The sequence below is a fragment of the Agaricus bisporus genome (assembly GCF_000300575.1).
Source record: "Agaricus bisporus var. bisporus H97 unplaced genomic scaffold AGABI2scaffold_1, whole genome shotgun sequence".
NCBI classification, from domain to species: Eukaryota; Fungi; Basidiomycota; class Agaricomycetes; order Agaricales; family Agaricaceae; genus Agaricus; species Agaricus bisporus.
The window spans coordinates 296,436-313,267 of record NW_006267344.1 but is presented as its reverse complement, the minus strand read 5'-3'; the positions used below and the strand labels follow the sequence as shown (position 1 = coordinate 313,267).

The 16,832-nt window shown below is 46.0% G+C and overlaps 6 protein-coding genes across 6 annotated transcripts; all 6 read left to right on the top strand.

Annotated features, from left to right (window-relative positions):
• Nucleotides 1–65: 65 nt before the first annotated feature.
• On the top strand, nucleotides 66–2,158 carry AGABI2DRAFT_189224 (hypothetical protein; the record flags this gene model as incomplete). The annotated part of the gene is made up of 13 exons (XM_006453815.1): nucleotides 66–308; nucleotides 366–375; nucleotides 434–512; nucleotides 567–666; nucleotides 715–828; nucleotides 880–1,271; nucleotides 1,325–1,423; nucleotides 1,474–1,584; nucleotides 1,639–1,727; nucleotides 1,789–1,873; nucleotides 1,983–2,021; nucleotides 2,077–2,090; nucleotides 2,144–2,158. Coding segments are annotated over exons 1-13 (1,368 nt in total), but the record flags the coding sequence as incomplete, so codon positions are not given.
• Nucleotides 2,159–3,903: 1,745 nt separating this feature from the next.
• On the top strand, nucleotides 3,904–5,223 carry AGABI2DRAFT_196434 (hypothetical protein). The gene is made up of 7 exons (XM_006453814.1): nucleotides 3,904–3,982; nucleotides 4,039–4,054; nucleotides 4,139–4,187; nucleotides 4,254–4,636; nucleotides 4,743–4,876; nucleotides 4,936–4,981; nucleotides 5,033–5,223. The coding sequence occupies exons 1-7, from the start codon at nucleotides 3,938–3,940 to the stop codon at nucleotides 5,176–5,178; spliced, it is 819 nt and encodes a 272-aa protein (XP_006453877.1). The 5' UTR covers nucleotides 3,904–3,937; the 3' UTR covers nucleotides 5,179–5,223.
• A 1,837-nt stretch (nucleotides 5,224–7,060) lies between these two features.
• Nucleotides 7,061–8,340, top strand: AGABI2DRAFT_189223 (hypothetical protein; the record flags this gene model as incomplete). Its single annotated transcript, XM_006453813.1, has 3 exons — nucleotides 7,061–7,797; nucleotides 7,889–8,136; nucleotides 8,202–8,340. Coding segments are annotated over exons 1-3 (1,065 nt in total), but the record flags the coding sequence as incomplete, so codon positions are not given.
• Nucleotides 8,314–9,795, top strand: AGABI2DRAFT_189222 (hypothetical protein). The gene is made up of 2 exons (XM_006453812.1): nucleotides 8,314–9,144; nucleotides 9,203–9,795. The coding sequence occupies exons 1-2, from the start codon at nucleotides 8,434–8,436 to the stop codon at nucleotides 9,707–9,709; spliced, it is 1,218 nt and encodes a 405-aa protein (XP_006453875.1). The 5' UTR covers nucleotides 8,314–8,433; the 3' UTR covers nucleotides 9,710–9,795.
• Nucleotides 9,796–10,105: 310 nt separating this feature from the next.
• On the top strand, nucleotides 10,106–10,297 carry AGABI2DRAFT_63000 (hypothetical protein; the record flags this gene model as incomplete). Its single annotated transcript, XM_006453811.1, has 1 exon — nucleotides 10,106–10,297. The coding sequence occupies one exon, from the start codon at nucleotides 10,106–10,108 to the stop codon at nucleotides 10,295–10,297; it is 192 nt and encodes a 63-aa protein (XP_006453874.1).
• Nucleotides 10,298–10,875: 578 nt separating this feature from the next.
• Nucleotides 10,876–12,690, top strand: AGABI2DRAFT_189220 (hypothetical protein). The gene is made up of 8 exons (XM_006453810.1): nucleotides 10,876–11,117; nucleotides 11,171–11,227; nucleotides 11,294–11,532; nucleotides 11,685–11,719; nucleotides 11,907–11,974; nucleotides 12,066–12,267; nucleotides 12,327–12,350; nucleotides 12,406–12,690. Exons 1-8 carry the CDS (start codon nucleotides 10,942–10,944, stop codon nucleotides 12,442–12,444), a joined length of 840 nt encoding a protein of 279 aa, XP_006453873.1. The 5' UTR covers nucleotides 10,876–10,941; the 3' UTR covers nucleotides 12,445–12,690.
• The last annotated feature ends 4,142 nt before the right edge of the window (nucleotides 12,691–16,832 follow it).

The window sequence follows — 16,832 nt, the reverse complement described above, 5'->3', positions numbered from 1 at the left end:
ACACCTGCTCCGCTGTCACATCCTCCTAGCAGCTGTCACGCGAACCCCGCGAAATCCCGTCTGCTCACCGTCGTCCTCAACCGCCATGGCTTCTCTCTTCTCGCGTTCTCTGGCGCGCACAGCAAGGCCGCATGCAGCGTCGCGGCTGATTCAGCGCAGTCTGGCGACCTCTAGAACATGTCGCTTCGAACAGGAAACAAGAAGTCGACTTGACTACCATACTGTCGAGGATTTGCAGGGCATGCCTGCCCACGAAATTCTGCCTGAGCCGGGAACAAAGGAGGATGCAAAGATGAGGCATTTCACAGGTGAGCATTCCGTTCTTGATATGATCTGTTTTTGTTTCTGATATGTGAATTTCAAAGTCAACTTTGGGTGTGTGCTGTTGAATTTATAACGCATAACGCACCGATGTACCTACAATTCTTTCTAGTCCTCAGCATCCTGCCGCGCACGGTGTGCTTCGTATGATCCTCGAACTCAGTGGCGAGGAAATCCTTAGGGCCGACCCGGTTTGTTTGCTTACACCTTCATACAATGGTTGAAAAAGCCTGATGCGATGTCAGCATATTGGTCTCCTTCACCGTGGTACGGAGAAGCTCATCGAATACAAGACCTACCTCCAAGCTCTGCCTTATTTCGATCGCCTCGATTATGTTTCCATGAGTGCGTCAATTATTTGAACACATGCACCGGTAACTCAAGCCCTGATAGTGACCAATGAACTTTGCTATTCCCTCGCCGTTGAAAAGCTCCTGAACATTGAAGTCCCTGAACGGGCCCAATGGATTCGAACTTTATTTGGAGAAATTACTCGTATCCTGAATCGTAAGCGTATTTTCTAATTTAATGAACTTGATCGCTCACTTTGTTGTGTAGACCTTATGGCCCTTCTTACTCACGTCATGGACGTCGGTGGTCTCACCCCCTTCTTATGGGGATTTGAGGAGCGTGAAAAGCTAATGGAGTTTTACGAACGTGTGTCGGGTGCCCGCCTCCACGCTGCATACGTCCGCCCGGGAGGCGTCGCGTTTGACCTTCCTCACGGTTTGCTTGATGACATCTTCAAATGGGCAACCCAGTTTGGAAGCAGAGTAGACGAGATTGAAGAAGTCGTTACCGGTAATCGTATATGGAAAGAGCGAACTATTGGTGTCGGTATTGTGACGGCGAAGCAGGCTTTGGATTACAGCTTTAGTGGTGTCATGCTACGAGGGAGCGGTGTTGCCTGGGACCTGAGAAAGGTCGCACCTTATGATAAATACGCCGAGGTTAGTTACTTCCCCACTCGACTTAGGCTATCTATTCAAAAAAGACCCCATAGGTCGAATTCGACGTTCCTGTCGGGCAGAACGGTGATTGCTACGATCGATACCTTTGCCGAGTGCAAGAGATGCGGGAGAGTATAAGGATCATCTCACAGGTATGCTTTGACCTCTGAATTTGCTGCAGCGTTAACGCCACGTATGGCAGTGCTTGAATAAAATCTCACCTGGCGCCGTCAAAGTTGATGATCATAAGCTAGTGCCGCCACCACGCGCCGCGATGAAGGAGAGCATGGAGGCACTGATACATCACTTCAAGGTCAGTTCTGACGGCTATAACTATACCCGCTTCTACTTAATTCATGAACACTAGATCTTTAGTGAGGGTTACTCAGTTCCTCCTGGAGAAACATACTGCGCTATTGAAGCTCCCAAGGGAGAAATGGCGGTGTATTTGGTCTCGTGCGTTCATTTACAATCTTGCGAGGTGTTCTCTCGGACTCAAAGTCTATTTTTCCCTCAGTGATGGCACCAATCGTCCCTATCGATGCAGCATTCGCGCTCCTGGATTCGCTCACCTTGCAGGCTCAGATTTCATGATGAGAAGTATGTATCTAGTATTATCATATTCTATCAGCTTCTCACTTCTCTTCCCACAGATGTTAGCCGTTTTTCAATCTTTGATATAATTTTTGTCCGCTTACTTGCGTTCTTTAGCACATGCTTGCAGATGTTGTTGCTATCATCGGTACCATGGTAAGCCTACGATTGGAATCGCTTTCCTTCGTTTACTCATTAGATTTGATTCCAGGATCTGGTGTTTGGGTATGTCATGACATTCGTTCTTCTGGTTCTGAAGATGCTGATGGTTTGTTTAGTGAGGTGGATCGGTGATTCATGTAGTATTGTTATCTCTTGCTTCGCTCGGGCGCCCATTCATTATCAAATTTATTTTTTCTTCTCTTTCTCATTTGACGCTGTCATTTTGCATCAGAGTCATTATTCTGAGCTCGATGGAAATCTCATAACCACATCTTCCTCCGCACTGTGATAACACCGAGATTTTTGCGGTGTACATGCCCGTGTTATAATTGCTGATGATGTTGTTTGGCTCGGTGAGGCAATTTTGAAGCCCGAGGTCTTAACTCTGTTCAGTCAACAGCGCTGTTCGGTCGATCTTCACATCACGCTGATTTCTCTTGTTTTTTGACATCTCTGTTCGTGAAGTTTTTGAGAAGATCTTGAGGGATCAGGGAGATTGACCCATAAATTATGGTCAATTCTTCGAGCCTTCAGACTATTAGTGCGATGTAGGAGTGGGCATCTCATGAGGATCTTTGGTCCAAGATGAATCTCTGGCTGTTCAAATTGCTCACGGAGGATTTTTGTAAGCTTGCTTACGCTTCACTATTTAATGAGTTATGAGCTGCGAGATAGGAGACTAGCCTTATCCACATGATATGTCCCTTTATCCAAATGATATAACTATTTTTGATAATATTCTCAACCAAGTCGGCATTGACTGTGTGGTTTCAAATAAATATTACCCAGTACGTTCCATGTCCGTGGAGTCCTTGGATTAAATGCCGTATACGGGTATAGTCGTTTTATGTGTGTTCATGAATTCATACGCTGTTTTTATAATTTGTCATGCGCGCTTTGACATTCCGAATGTCCCGGTTAATCAAAGACGTTCGAGCCGCTGTATAATAGAAAGCGTCAGTTTGGCTGATGTCTTCGACCCTTGGGATAATGATCAACAACAGCAAGTGGTAATGAATCGGCGGAAGAAAATGCTGTTCTGAGCGTATAGCATTCGTATTGCGTAAATTTCTCCGCGGTCCTTGTTATGAATTTGAATAGACGTTGCAGTGTGGCGCTGTTATAACTGAGTTGTTTTTCTGAATAGATGTGTTTGATAGTCCCTTAGTGACTTTTTCAATATCCGAGTCTTACGTCTTAGTGCTTCGACCACGAGGCCACCATCCCATCCGAGGTTGTTCAGCGTTCAAAAACGCATTCGTAACTCGACTCGAAACATTTAGAAGACTAAAAGACTTCGTGTTCTTAGTCATGAATTGGGATCCATGGAGTAAAAAGAACTATTGGCGCTCCCCGCACCACATAATTCAAGTTGCTGTTGTTTTTGTATTCTTCTAGTTGGGAACGGGTCTTGAATTTTCCGACGCCAGCAGAGAATATGACTCGATGAGGTTACTGACAGCGCTGAAAAAGTAGTATTTTTAAAAGTGGCCTCGTGGTTTATTTATTTCTTCGTCGTTTAGTTGGCGGCGCATCTCCCAGGATGATTTGAATAGGTACCACGTTGTTTTCAAGCGCTGATATCGATATCATAGTATTGGTGTATTAGGTTTGGCTTGATAGCGAGCACGCAAAGTATAAGGTAACGTGTGGATGCGATCATCCTCAACAGGACCCTTTGTCCCGAGATATCCGATGCGTTTTTGAGTGATAGGTTTCTAGGTTAAGGGAGTTTGAAACGAAGGTCATCAAGTCCGGTGGAAGCAGTCAGTGACAGGTTTAGCCACTCAAACTGATCCCATCACAAATACCGTACACAACATGGGCGATCTCTGTGACGCTGTCAACACGTTGCATCAATATCATCTCCCACCATGTCTAACACTCTTCTCAGGCAAGTATGTTTAGCTATGGAGAAAATAGCGCCGTTACGGCTGGCTGAAAGATGGGACAACGTCAGTTTTTCTAAGTTCTTCGATCTATCAATACCATCTCATGTATGTTCCTTTAGGTTGGATTGTTATTGGGTACGGACAATTTACACGTCTTTCATAACTGTCCGATAGCCTTGCTCTGAATTATATCTGACAATAACAATGCTTTACAATCAGAATCTCCCGTGATCAAACAAAATAGAAGACGAGTTCTGTTGACGGTCGAGTGCGTAGCACTTGTTTTACTCCACCATGCGTTGCGGAATAACGTTCGCTCGCCTCAACTATGTAGCTTGACCCAATCGGTCTTATCAGAATCCCTGGAAAAAGAAGCTGGAGTAATCGTGGCTTACCACCCCACCATCTTCAAAGGACTTCAATCATTTACACTTGCGAATCCACTCCAATCATCATTATTGAACTGCGCAGCGGAAGGTATTTCAGTATACAGTCCTCATTCGGCGTTGGACTCTGTATGGGGCGGAATTAATGACTGGCTCGCCCGAGGGTTGATGGAAACGAAAGAAGGAGAAATCAAACATCTTGTAGGCGAAAAATTGCATCCCACCAATGGAATAAGTGAAGGTGGCGAGGGCCGCTTATTGACATTCCACGAACCGATTACCTTCGAAAAATTAGTAAAAAGGGTGAAATCGCATTTGAAGCTCTCGCAACGTTAGTCTTCTTTTCGGTTCTTTTGACTTTCGGCTTTTTTTTTTCTGATGGTTGCACGTTTCAACTCGACCGACACCATGGCGTACTTTACTTTCGGGTTCACCAGTTCAAGTTGGCTATCCAACGCAAGTACAGTTCCGATCATCTTCCATACGTACCATCGCCATTTGTGCTGGCTCAGGAGGCTCTATGCTAGTCGGGAAGCAAGCAGACGTCTACCTCACGGGAGAAATGTCTCACGTAGGTCCTTCGACTTTCTCACAAGGTATTTCTTCCTAGTCTTAACTTCGTGATCCAAGCATGAGATTCTAGCTGCTGTGGCTGCAGGGAGGCGCGTCATACTTTGTAAGTCACTACATAAACTTCACCTAATAGTTAACTCAGTTTGGATTATAGGTGGACATGACAATACCGAACGCGGTTATCTTCCTATTCTGGCAAATAGGCTCGCCGCCGAGCTTCAAAATTTGAACGGCACAGGGCTTGCAGGTTTAGAAGTTGTTGTCAGTGAGGCAGATGAACATCCCTTGCGATTCGTATGATAGAACTTCATGATAAAATTACCTCCGAAGACTACGCTTTTGTGACCAAAAACAAAAAATCGAGTCAGACGAAAGTGGCTTCTGGCGACATGTTGTCTTTGTGTAATCTATCAATACACCTTATGATGCGGATAGATTTGAAAATTTTCTGTCTCATCAACTTCATCACCGACTACGGTGGATGTAATTTATCGAGAATAGATGATCCGTCCCGCGGTCCAGTCTCACCCAGGCAAACCTTGGTCGGAACAAGGTCCTACGGCTCTCAACCGGCGATTCAATGTGTCGGTAGAATAGAAAAGCCCAGGCGCTACTTTCGAGCACGAGGAATGTGCAACTTCGGGATTGCATTGGGTTAAGGGCGAGTTGAGATGCGCGATTCTCTCGAATCGGTTCGCTTGGTGGTCCCGGTTGCGTGGTATCAGTGAATCCTCCCCCTGTCTAGACCTCGTAGTAGATGCCAAGTCTTTCAGTTATCTTGAAAAGTCGTTGGTGCAGACATTTTTGGGTTCGGCCGGCATTTAGATTATTTACAGGCATCCCTACTTTGCCTGGCACCGTCTTAGGACCGCCTGACCAGCCATGACAGCATTTATTCGTTCGGTCATTTCATTTAACTCCCGAGAAGCGGGCTCATTCCGTAGTTGAGGTGGTCATGACGCCATGCGCGCCAAGTTTCAAAATGGTGGTTAGGATGCCGTTTATGATATCGGCGAGGAACTTGAGGCATCGGGGAAAGAATCACGTTTGAGTAGACGAGAGCTTGATGGGAAAGAAGGCTTGTGCGGTGCTTGACGTTACATGAGTATGCCTGGCCACGAGGCCTAGAATTTGAGGTGTTGTGACAGTCCTACGACTTTCGCTGTAAACTGATAACCGAAATGGTGAGATGATAAGTAAAATGTGATATTTTTGGTCGTTAAGTTAAAGCATTGGAGATAAGATTGCGTATCTTTTTTTGACGAAACATCGGCCGATGAACCAATCCTTCGGAGGATCATTGGAGCTCTTTGTTACGAGACGTACTGCGGTAAGGGCCTTGCGATAGGAGCATGTGTTGATACTGACACGTTGTGAGACCCTACATTTCTACACGTTCCCATGGTTGAACTCCTCAGCATACGTGATTTTTTTCTTTTTCGAGAAGAAGGCAAAAAGAAGACACGAAATTGGCTCAGTTCACATTTTCATTGTGAATGAGCAATCACTCCTGTGATGCGGCAGGGGCGTGTGGAAGAAAGAAAGAAAGAGATCATGAAGGGAATTGTTTTTAGTTCAGCGCTCTCACCGCAGTTCCAGTGATTCGCGGTTTTTGTTGAGTTGGGTGAGCGGCACGAGCACCCCTTGCGATTCCCAGAATTCTGGTGGGAATTGCTCTTTTCTACTCTTTCTAGAAGTATGATAAAACACAAGGATATGATCAATAACATAAAAACTGACTCCCCCGGCCCCGCTCCCTGCACAACTCTTTGGATGAAAAGAAGACAATGAAATATAGTATTACATTACTACCCGATAAACCGGCTGACTCTTGAATATTTACGAGGCCTTATAAGAGTCTAGCCGAAAGGTTCTATTTATAAAAATACAAACGGATGTCGTATGTGGACGTGTCACTCGTGTGATAAAGAAGTAGAGTTGACCATAAGCGAGGGGAATAAAAGACTCGATTTCTTTTTCTATTTCGTCAAGTAGATTCTTCCATGAATCATGACTACTTCGCAAGCAATATTTGATAGTTTGGTTTGCTACCGCCCTGAGGAGACTATCGCACGGGGAGACCAGGAGACAGGCTCGGTCACGTGACGTGGAACCCAAACGCGTTCTCGCGTCGCCGTTGACCTTGTTGACTGTTTCTCCCACTGTGCTACCCTTGCAATTCCGAATTCTTGGACGGTCTTGTCGGCAAACCAGGGCTGAAAATCAATTTATATCATACTCATGCCCCCTATGCTGACAGACGAAGACCTCAGTTTGAGCGATCTACCTGAGGTCTCTGATTATTCGTTTTCCTTTCAAATCCCGACATCTACATTGCCCAAGGGGGATGACCTTTTGGCAGACGATAACACCTTCTTCGAGGGTGCAAACTTTCATTCAGTTCTTGCGACGCCAGCGCCATATTCCCGGACAACTCAATCACACTCCGACGCAGCGCGGTCTACGTCTAGACCCACCGTGCGGGAGTCTAATCCTCCTCACCACCAGACACGAATCCTAATACCTTCGAAAACCCCGGGCGCCTCGACTGGCTACGCCGAACCTCAACAATCACCGATCATTGAAGCGCCCTTATCGAGTAAAGAGCCAGAGAATTCCGAAGTGGAAATCCCTCGCGAAGCAGAAGGGAATCATGAACATCAAGAAGAATCAAAGGAACCACACTTCGCGTCAACAATAAATTCATCTACTACGCTAAATGACTTTCTGTCAATGCAACCCACGTTCCTTCAGCGATCACCGCTAGAATCGCGCCCAGAAGTTGGATATTCTGGACCGGATTTGCCCCAGAACGACCGGAGGTCGAGCGTCGACTCCAGAGTGCTTGATAGAGATATGCCCGAACAACTTGGTCCTCGCACATCTACAATGCGTCAAAAGAATTTGATTGGAAAGAGGGTTAGTACATCTCATCTTCTAGTGTCAGATTATTGACGGAACTTTACGCCTTCCCTGGACCTTATTTGCGCTGATATCTGATCTCATACAGCACTCAGTCGCGGGGGGTAAATCACGGAGTAAGAAGAAGGCCGCGAAAACTAGACGAACAATTTCCGTTTCAAGTAGCATTTCGCAAACAAAACACCAACCACCCACTCAATCCGATACGCTTCTGAGGGAGTCGACCGATGATAATTCCAATTGTGGTTTGTCGTCATGCGTTTTGGCCGAGGACGTAGCAGGGCAGCTTGTCAAAGATAATCAACTTGTAAGCGAACAAGCTGATAATAAAACCGGGTAAGCGCTTAGTTGGTAATATCGTCCTCGAAGAGCGTTGAATGACAGGTGTTCGATTTTTAAAGGACGACTGCCAATGAAACGGAACCGAATCGGGGGCCCGAGATTAACATATTACCGCCAGGCGTCAGCGAGTCTCGGGCTGCTAGTCTGGACCTAGGTGGGCAACGGGATGAGCCTGTCATAAAACTCCCTGCCGCAACGAAAAAAATTGAAACACGGGACGTCGGCCGAGCTCTGGAATTTGCGTTCGGTCAACTCTCACCCCGCAAAAGAAGTTTGCGGCGTTACACAGCGATGGAGCGGCAACATGATGGCGTCACATCTACCTCTCCGACGTTACCGGCTACCGAATTGGCATCTAGGGCGAGCAAGAAACGATTGGCCCCTGCTACGGCACCTAACCGTGAGCGCAAAACCAAGAAGAGAAAGGGAAATGTGACTGCCGACGGTGGGAATGCTGAAGAACTTCTAGCCCCAGTTATCGTACCTGCTCAGGCAACAAAGTCCACCGTTGAGGGTTCGTCGACTGAGGCGACTTCGTCCGATTCGGCGGAAATGAGGTCTTCTGGCAGCGCGGGTGCAGTGTGCAAATCTGATGTGATTTTAGAAAACGAGGATGGTAGGGAAGAGGGGACGGGGGAAGGTGTTGGGAAAGAATTCGAGTCGGCGATGCTCTCAACAGGCAGTCGTGAGGGTAAATTGGTGTCAGGGCAGTCAACAAGTGTGAAGGACCCTATGAAGCGGTTGAGTGGAGCTGGCATCCGAACTCGAGTACGGAGATCAAACAGACTTTCTTCTTCCGCAAACGTAGGAAAGTCGCTTCGAACACGGTCTGTTTCTAATTCGGTTTCTACACGTGGAGATGTTTTGCGTGCGAGTGAACGAGGGAGACGTCTCGCACTGGTGCGAACACGGCAAGAAGCTCGCGACAAGAAGAAATCAAACAAGAAGACAGAACACCAGACTGATGCTGCAGCCTTGTCCAGTGCCAGTGGACTCAAATGCGTCAGTTTGCTCTTCATACGTTTGAATCACTTTAAGCGCTTATCATGAAATACTACAGACTGCCATGCGTCGAAAAGGGCGAACAACACGTTCTATCGATTTCAAATTTGGTTCGGATCGTCGAATGGAAGCCCGGGCGGCGTTGGATCAAAGAACATCGAGATCAACATCATCCTTGTCGAATAGGACTGGTGGCGAGGGTAGTGGTCCGATAAAGTCCACTCACTCAATTCCAAATGTCAAAGCTAAGCACGCTCAGCGTGGAGCATCACAAGCAAGCCGTAAAGAAAACATACGACCTGTAACGATACCTCAACCGTTCAACTGGGCCACCGACCAACGGATAGAAGAGCGCAAGCACTTTAACGACACGATCAAAGGGAAAGAACGGGAAAGAGAACTGCTGGATGAGCAGAAACAAAGGGAGAGGCAGGAAGAAGAGGAGAGGGAGATACGGGAGTTGAGGAAGCGGGCTGTTCCGAAGGCGAACACGGTTCCTGAATGGTACAAGGACGCCCCGAGAAAGAAGAAGGAGTTAGAAAGGATAGGCTCTGGAAGTCAATGATGGCTCGAGCAAGTGGTTAGATGTGTTGGTGCAGGGTGTACGGTATGCATCATGGGTGTGTATATTGTCAAAGTACTGAATTGAGACCCGATTTAGTGTACGATCTAAGTGTGATGTAGATGGCGTTGATCCAGGAAAGGAATGACAAGATGAAGATTTTTGGTGAGATGGCCAGGTTGACGTATGGGGACAGATGTTTGTACCTGTTACCAAATTTCAGTGCCGAGCTGGTTCCCAAGCCGAGATCAGGATCTCAAACTGGTTTGTGTCTCCTTGCAATTGATTCAATTGATTCTTTCTGTATTTGTGGATATTGCCGAGTATTGGAGGGGATAAAAGCCCAACTCCTCCTCGTCCAAAAGTCCAACACCACATCCTCGTCTCAGCCAATCTACAATGCACTCAACCAGCTTCACCACTCCCATCGTCGCTGTTCAAGCAACCGATTCTCAATGCAAACTCTCCACATCATCCATCTCTCACAGCGACGCAACCTTCTCTGGTTGTCCCGTCGACTCTGAAAGCTCGCCACAATGCTGCCATTGCGGCTGGCGCGGCACCCATGCACCAGACTGCCCATTCCGCTGAACACTCCAGGCATTTTTTTACTTGTAAGTCGAGTTTCACTTCTGATTGATAGTTCAAACTTCAAAGAAACTCATTATCATCAACAGGCCACCTTAGCAGTGACAGGCCTTACATGGCATTCTATACCACCAGCCGTATCGTCATCACCATCATCATCTTCCGTTCATCATTTCTGTCGCATCATCCGTTTCGATACATTCGCCACTATTTAATTCAGCACCCTAATACTCGCCCGAAGGGCCGCTACTCAGAAAGACCGGACACCCGAAGAGGTCTGATAATGGTCGCGTTGAGCTGAATAATGATGTACTTATATCGCCTGTCATTATCTGTATACCATGCCTTCTAGTTACAGTGATTGTAAGATAGAAATCGAATTGTCGAGTGCCTGATTTATGTCTGAATCTGTCCACACTTTACATATATGTCCTAAGGGAGTGAAATTTTTGGAACTTCCATCATACATCATACATCATGCATCAGGGATGAGAAGTACAAATTCAATCCGGAGCTGTGAGATCGGGAGTGAACCTTTCCGGCTATGGACTTGGCCGGATGGGGAATTCCGTCACATAGTTCCCCAGGACATCGGTTTCCCTGTGCCCCGCACGCAACTTGACTTTGGACGCTGACAGGTATACAGCATGACAGTAGCGCTCGTACCTCCTGCTCACTCGGATGAGCTTCAAATTTCCTTCCCAGAAAATCATGTCCTTCTCCTGACGCTCAATCGACCAAAAAGTCTCAATGCTATGACCCCCCAAATGTCAGACGACCTCGGGCGCGTATTGGACTGGTTTGAGAATGAGCCCTCACTATGGTAATGCTTGGTACTGGACGCAGGCTGTACCAGCTCTCACTTTTTCACCGTAGGGTCGTCATAGTGACCGGAGCAGGCAGAATCTTTTGTGCTGGAGCTGATTTGAAAGCGTTAGTCCGATTTCATTCGGTCGAGTTATCTCCCGTTGCTCACCGAGACGCTTCTCCTTCCGGCAGGTGGAATAAAAATCAGCAGGCCGGGTCATCCAAGGAGCAAGAGGGTTTGGAAGGAGATCCGTATGGCTTTGGGTCTATTTCGCGTAGACAGTCTAACAAGCCCTTTATCGCTGCTGTTAACGGAGGCGCCTTTGGAGGTGGTACTGAAATTGTGTTGAATTGTGATATCGTCGTTGCCAGCCATGATGCCAAGTTTGCTTTGCCCGAAGTTAAGCGTGGTGTCGTTGCAGCTCAGGGAGGTGAGTAAGAATATATTTTCATATTTCTCCATTGATGTCACCGCGTTGTGCGCTCGAACGACGTGGCGCGCTCGCAATTCGTCATACGCCCCATGTCCTTTCTCTTCAATTCTAGACCTCTTCACGACCGTCTTATTTATATCACCTGTCAGGTATTCCGCGGTTATCTCACATCGCGGGTCATCAGGTGAGTAGATATCGTCTCTTTCGGGTCATGCCTTCTCCTTTTTCGGGGCCAGTCAGTCATCCGTTGATATGTCTTCATTAAATCGCAACCTGTGATGATCAAAGTCAACGTGAGGCTAGGCCATGAGGCCATTTGACCAGTTGAAGCTGTGTTGTTCGCCGGACGTTGAATTGACTCTTTCAAATAGCTTGCTTCTGAGATGCTACTTACGGGAAGGACGATCTCCGCCACAGACGCTTCGAATCGGTTTGGCTTGTAAGTAGCTTCCAAATCGAGTTTTACTTTTTGAATTGCTGACCTGCGTCATGCTGTTCGACTTAAACTACTATTCATGAATGGGGAAAAGCGTGAACGCCGTCGTCCCTGCGGACCAATTGCTTCCCACAGCATTGGCAATTGCCAAAGAGATCTTATCCAACTCACCTGACGCTGTTCAGAGCACCAAGCATGCCTTATTGCTTTCACAGAAGCTCAATCATCACGAATCTTTTATCAAGCATGCTTGGAGTAAAGTGAGCAGCCGAGTGTATGGGGGCGAGAATATCAAGGTCTGTAATCACTTGAATAAACGTCATAAAAACGTACTCACAACAGTCACCTATTACAGGAGGGACTCAAAGCGTTCTCGGAGGTAAGGCCAATACCCGATATTCAAATTATCTCGTTAATGCGATATACCCGAATAGCGGAGGGCGCCGATATGGAAAAATCCAGCTAAGTTGTAGATAAAAGGCGAATGAATTTACTGTCGCCGTTCCGATTTTTGGAGAATAGGGTACGGGGTTAGGATAGTCGGAGATAAATAGCTCCGGACGGAGCTCATCGCATCAGCTAGAGGTGGTTAGGGTCTACTGGAGTTGACGACAGAGAACAATCATCCCGAACTTTGTAAATAGCATCGGGGGAATGGAGAGTAACACAATCGAGCGCTAATAGAAGACACAACTGTGAACATGATTGGTGGACTTCATTCAAACCCGTCCCGCGTTTGCATCAAATGACGTATGTAACACGACTTCGGATCGCAAGAATGGAAAAGAACAATTGAATGATTTAAGCATGTTGCTGTGGTCGCATGTGTACGACTCCCATGTCATTGATTGTTGAACGTTGAGTACCCCCGTCATGCCGTATCGATAAATTTTGAACGCGGCTCGGACCTCCGGAACGTGGCAAAACGACAAATCCGAGCATGGTTTGCGTATTTTGCCGCCGCTTGCCGCTTATTCTTGTGTTGTCGGCAGCGTTAAGAATAATGGAAACGTCTTCTTGTAATCGGCAAATGAACCATGTACGAACGAGTGGTTCGGGGTTTTAGGCGAGTATTTGTTTTACTTACATGTCTTTTTGTCCCACCTACGTCAATATAACATCAATCTGTCACATCCGACCCTAGTTGCGTTCACCGATTGGAGCGATCAGCATACGCGTAAATTCTAGAGGCTGGGAAGCGAAATCCGGTAAAGTGGGAATGACCTCATCTTTTTTGAACTCATGAAGCTTGAAGCTTGAAGCTTGGATATTTGAATTATGGCACCTGCGTTTGTCAAGATTCACCGTGTGGTCTTGCGTCAGTAGACACCGTTTTCAAATTTCAATATGTGTTTCTAAAATATCATTCTTTTCTGGCTCAGTTCGACTTGGATATTTTTAATTCAGACTTCCACTTCTCTCATGGAGTCCTATGAGATACTCCCATGGAAAGAAGTTTCGCCACCGAAGGTTTCTCCATATCACTGATCCTCATGCATTCATGAGCTCCCATCATTGATAACACGACTTCCTATTCGTGACATTAGCATCGCCTATGGTCCCTAAAGTTAACTAACCATTGTCCTTTCGCAAGATTCAGGTGATGTAATGAATCTGTTGTTTGAGAGGCGGAAGCGTACGAATACTCGCCATGATTATAGAAGCTACCTTTTGATCGGAGTATAGTAAAGGAACAGGCTAGCGTGGTGCTCTATAGAACACTTATTCTGTGTCGTATGAGAATACATTCCCGATCGATAAAAGCCACCTACATTCTGGCGGCAGCTCACACGATTTTTTCGATGAATGCGATGGATTTCATGTCCATGGGGTTTTCCTGATCAATGTCCTGAAAGTATCCTGAAAGAACTGGCAAATTAAGAAGTATATACGATATGTTTTACCGGCAAGATATACACCATCTTCGGCTTACCTAAATGAGTTACAACAAAGACCCGTAGGCGTTTGCGCAATCGGACATTTCCATGGCTGAATTTGGGAGATGACTTCAGATAGCTTCTAACTCTTCTAAACTTGTTCTAATTCCCAGACCGAACTTCGAGGTCAGACTCTTAATATCGGTCTGATTGTCTGGCGCATTGATATCGTATGTGATGATCTTCCAGTGGTTAGATTGATTTCCTTCTCTTACCAGAGTCTTGGATATTCAAATACTCCTTCAAGCTCCTACAATATTGATGGATGCGATCACTGACGATCACAATCAATAGATCAGTATTAACAACACCATACGAAGCAGTCATTTTCCCCCTTTCATCTACCTCTATACTACCAACCATGCGACCTGAATTCCGAGGGCAATGCGTCAGACCCACATCAGAAACATAAGAGAAAAGAAGCCTGTTAGGATATAAAGTGGGGTAAGCTTCAGGCGGCGCGGGGTGAGGAAAGGAAGCTCTTGAGTTCACTATAAGCAGACAAGTGCCAATCAGGCACAAATCCATGGATTCGTGGGCTTTAGGGATATCCCGAGATCCCTAGCACTGATAGGATAGATATCATGTTCATGTCGGAAGTTGTGAGAAGCCAAATATCTTCGTTACTCCAACGGCTTTACCTTGCCGCCACGGCAGCTACTTTTCTGAGATGGATGGATCACGGAAGAAATGTGTACCGCACGGTCAGCTCAATGCTGCAGAAATCAATAGGAATCAGTGCTTCATCTACTCGTCCTGGCCACAGATGTTTCGAGATTTGGATGCCTCTGCTTCCAAAGCATGAATAACACTTTAGAAACAAAGGCAACGTCATCTATAGATATGAAAGTGAGCCTCTGAGAGAACCATCATCATCAAGGACCGCAAACTGATATGCTGCGATAATACGCGTACAGGGACACTGAGCGACTCGAAACGTCTGCCATACTAAGGCCGAATACTCGGTAGTTATTAGTGCATCGATGGCAAAGCCTTGCGAGGATGTCAGAAATTCACACATGTCATCCGATAAGTCTCCCGAGCATGTTCAAATCTAGAATAGGACAAGTGAAGGCTGTCAGGGGCTGACGCCACATATAAGTAGGCAATTGGGTCAGTTCAAAAAAGCCAAAGAAAGGAGGCAAGCTTGTTGAATCAATGGTATCAGGTTCAATAAGCGTGGGTAAAATAACGGAGTCCTGGACCGAACCGGTTGCCTGTGGTCCGCCGTCCGGATGCAGCGACTGTTTTGTAACTGTTGTGTTTGATTTCTGTTGGGTTCATCACCCTGTGATCACAACTGATACATACATACCTGCAGGCTCCAGCACGCTGCCGATAAGATAATGTAGTGTCCCTGAGTTCACCCACCCAATTTGATACTAATTCTCTCGGAGCCAATTAATAATCTACAGCCGATAGTTCCGATTGCATTAGTCAATGGTTTAGTGTGTTACGTGCAAGCTCGTGTAAGTAATTTGTAGACCAAAGCCCGCTTGACAACGTCACTGGAAATGGAATCAAGTTTTTCTCGAGTCTTCGCCGAGGGGTGCTAAAATAAAATGGCGGAAATTGCATTACGATTTCTTCATTGTCGCCAGTGCGTAGACGAGCGTCGGGCCGAAACCCGCTCCTTGGAAAGTACAATCTGCTTCACCCTTTCATTCCAAATAATCGGATTTCGGGGCTTTATAACTCATTTCACCTAATGGGGATTCCATTTCCCGCACGTTCTTGTTCGGATCTGTAAAAACAAACAAGAAAACAAAAAAAGACGTCATTGCGGCAACACAATAAGGAAATCAGGGACTCAATTTCCAAACAGCCTTTCGAACCTGGTTTGGGATAGGAATTTGTCATAACACCGATGATGGACAAGTTAGCGAGGATGTAAACCTTTGATCCAAAAAATTCGAATTCAAATGCGTGCCGGTATGTGGACCAGGGAGGATCTAATGTAGAAAGTTTTTTAAATGCTAGGAGATAATATTTTGCTTTAACTTTTATTTGCTTTACGGGTAATGCGTTCTTGCGTCTCAGAATAGCACTAGAGGCGTTGTACTTGTCTTATGATACAGTTCGTATTTTCTTTTGTGAAATGCGAACTCGGCTGTCAATTTCTTTCGGAAAACACACTATTTCTGGGTCATGTGAATATGACCATCTGGTGATTCCGCCGGGGATCAAGCACGCATATATACATAGAATCTAGGATTACAGCCGATACAAAATCTAACTGTACACACTTTCATCCATATCTAGCACACGGATACCGATGTCACAGAAGATTATCAATGCCGATGGTGATAGCGACTCAGCCGAAGTCTTTATATTTTCCTTTGTTTCTTTCTCTCTCTTCGTTTTGAAATTGAATGCATTTTATTATATTGAGCTGTGCCACTATTGTGCCTAAAGAACCAAGCCACTAGCCGCCGCCTCGACGTGACCAGGGGATTCGGTCTCCCAATAATTGGGGCGCCATAAGCGGTTTCCAACTCTGACGCTTGAACAGGTAATATACTACTAATATCTACTAACGGGCGAAGCCTATGGCCTAACTGTTTCCAGAAAAGTTCCTCGGCGGCCCTAATCTAGTTTTGCGCTAGTTGTGAGTAAGAATACTGACAATTGAGTCCGAAACTTGGCAGTCAAGATATACAAAGTCCTAAGACTTCCTTAAAAAAATAACATTTATATCGGGATTTTAGCCACAACCGTCACACTGGTGGCTTTTGTCAAGCCAATGACGAACTTCAAACCAGCCAGTGGTGTTACCATTGACAGTGATCAGCGTTATCTGTATATTGAAATTCCCACGTACTTATATCAATATCATCAACCACATGACTCAAGGTACAACACTCCCCGTAACAAGAAACCCCTTGGTGTGTGTACAAAAATCTCAAAAAAACGATGAATTCAGA

What these genes read in the sequence shown, in the direction of transcription:
- AGABI2DRAFT_189222 (XM_006453812.1), top strand. Translation starts at nt 8,434, where the DNA reads ATGGAGCGGCAACATGATGGCGTCACATCTACCTCTCCGACGTTACCG. An exon ending in GTGCCAGTGGACTCAAATGC is followed by an intron (nt 9,145 to 9,202) that starts GTCAGTTTGCTC and finishes GAAATACTACAG; the next exon opens with ACTGCCATGCGTCGAAAAGG.
- AGABI2DRAFT_196434 (XM_006453814.1), top strand. Translation starts at nt 3,938, where the DNA reads ATGGAGAAAATAGCGCCGTTACGGCTGGCTGAAAGATGGGACAAC. An exon ending in CGAGTTCTGTTGACGGTCGA is followed by an intron (nt 4,188 to 4,253) that starts GTGCGTAGCACT and finishes TCAACTATGTAG; the next exon opens with CTTGACCCAATCGGTCTTAT. An exon ending in GCATTTGAAGCTCTCGCAAC is followed by an intron (nt 4,637 to 4,742) that starts GTTAGTCTTCTT and finishes CGGGTTCACCAG; the next exon opens with TTCAAGTTGGCTATCCAACG.
- AGABI2DRAFT_189220 (XM_006453810.1), top strand. Translation starts at nt 10,942, where the DNA reads ATGACAGTAGCGCTCGTACCTCCTGCTCACTCGGATGAGCTTCAAATT. An exon ending in GAGAATGAGCCCTCACTATG is followed by an intron (nt 11,118 to 11,170) that starts GTAATGCTTGGT and finishes TTTTCACCGTAG; the next exon opens with GGTCGTCATAGTGACCGGAG. An exon ending in GCTTCGAATCGGTTTGGCTT is followed by an intron (nt 11,975 to 12,065) that starts GTAAGTAGCTTC and finishes AATGGGGAAAAG; the next exon opens with CGTGAACGCCGTCGTCCCTG.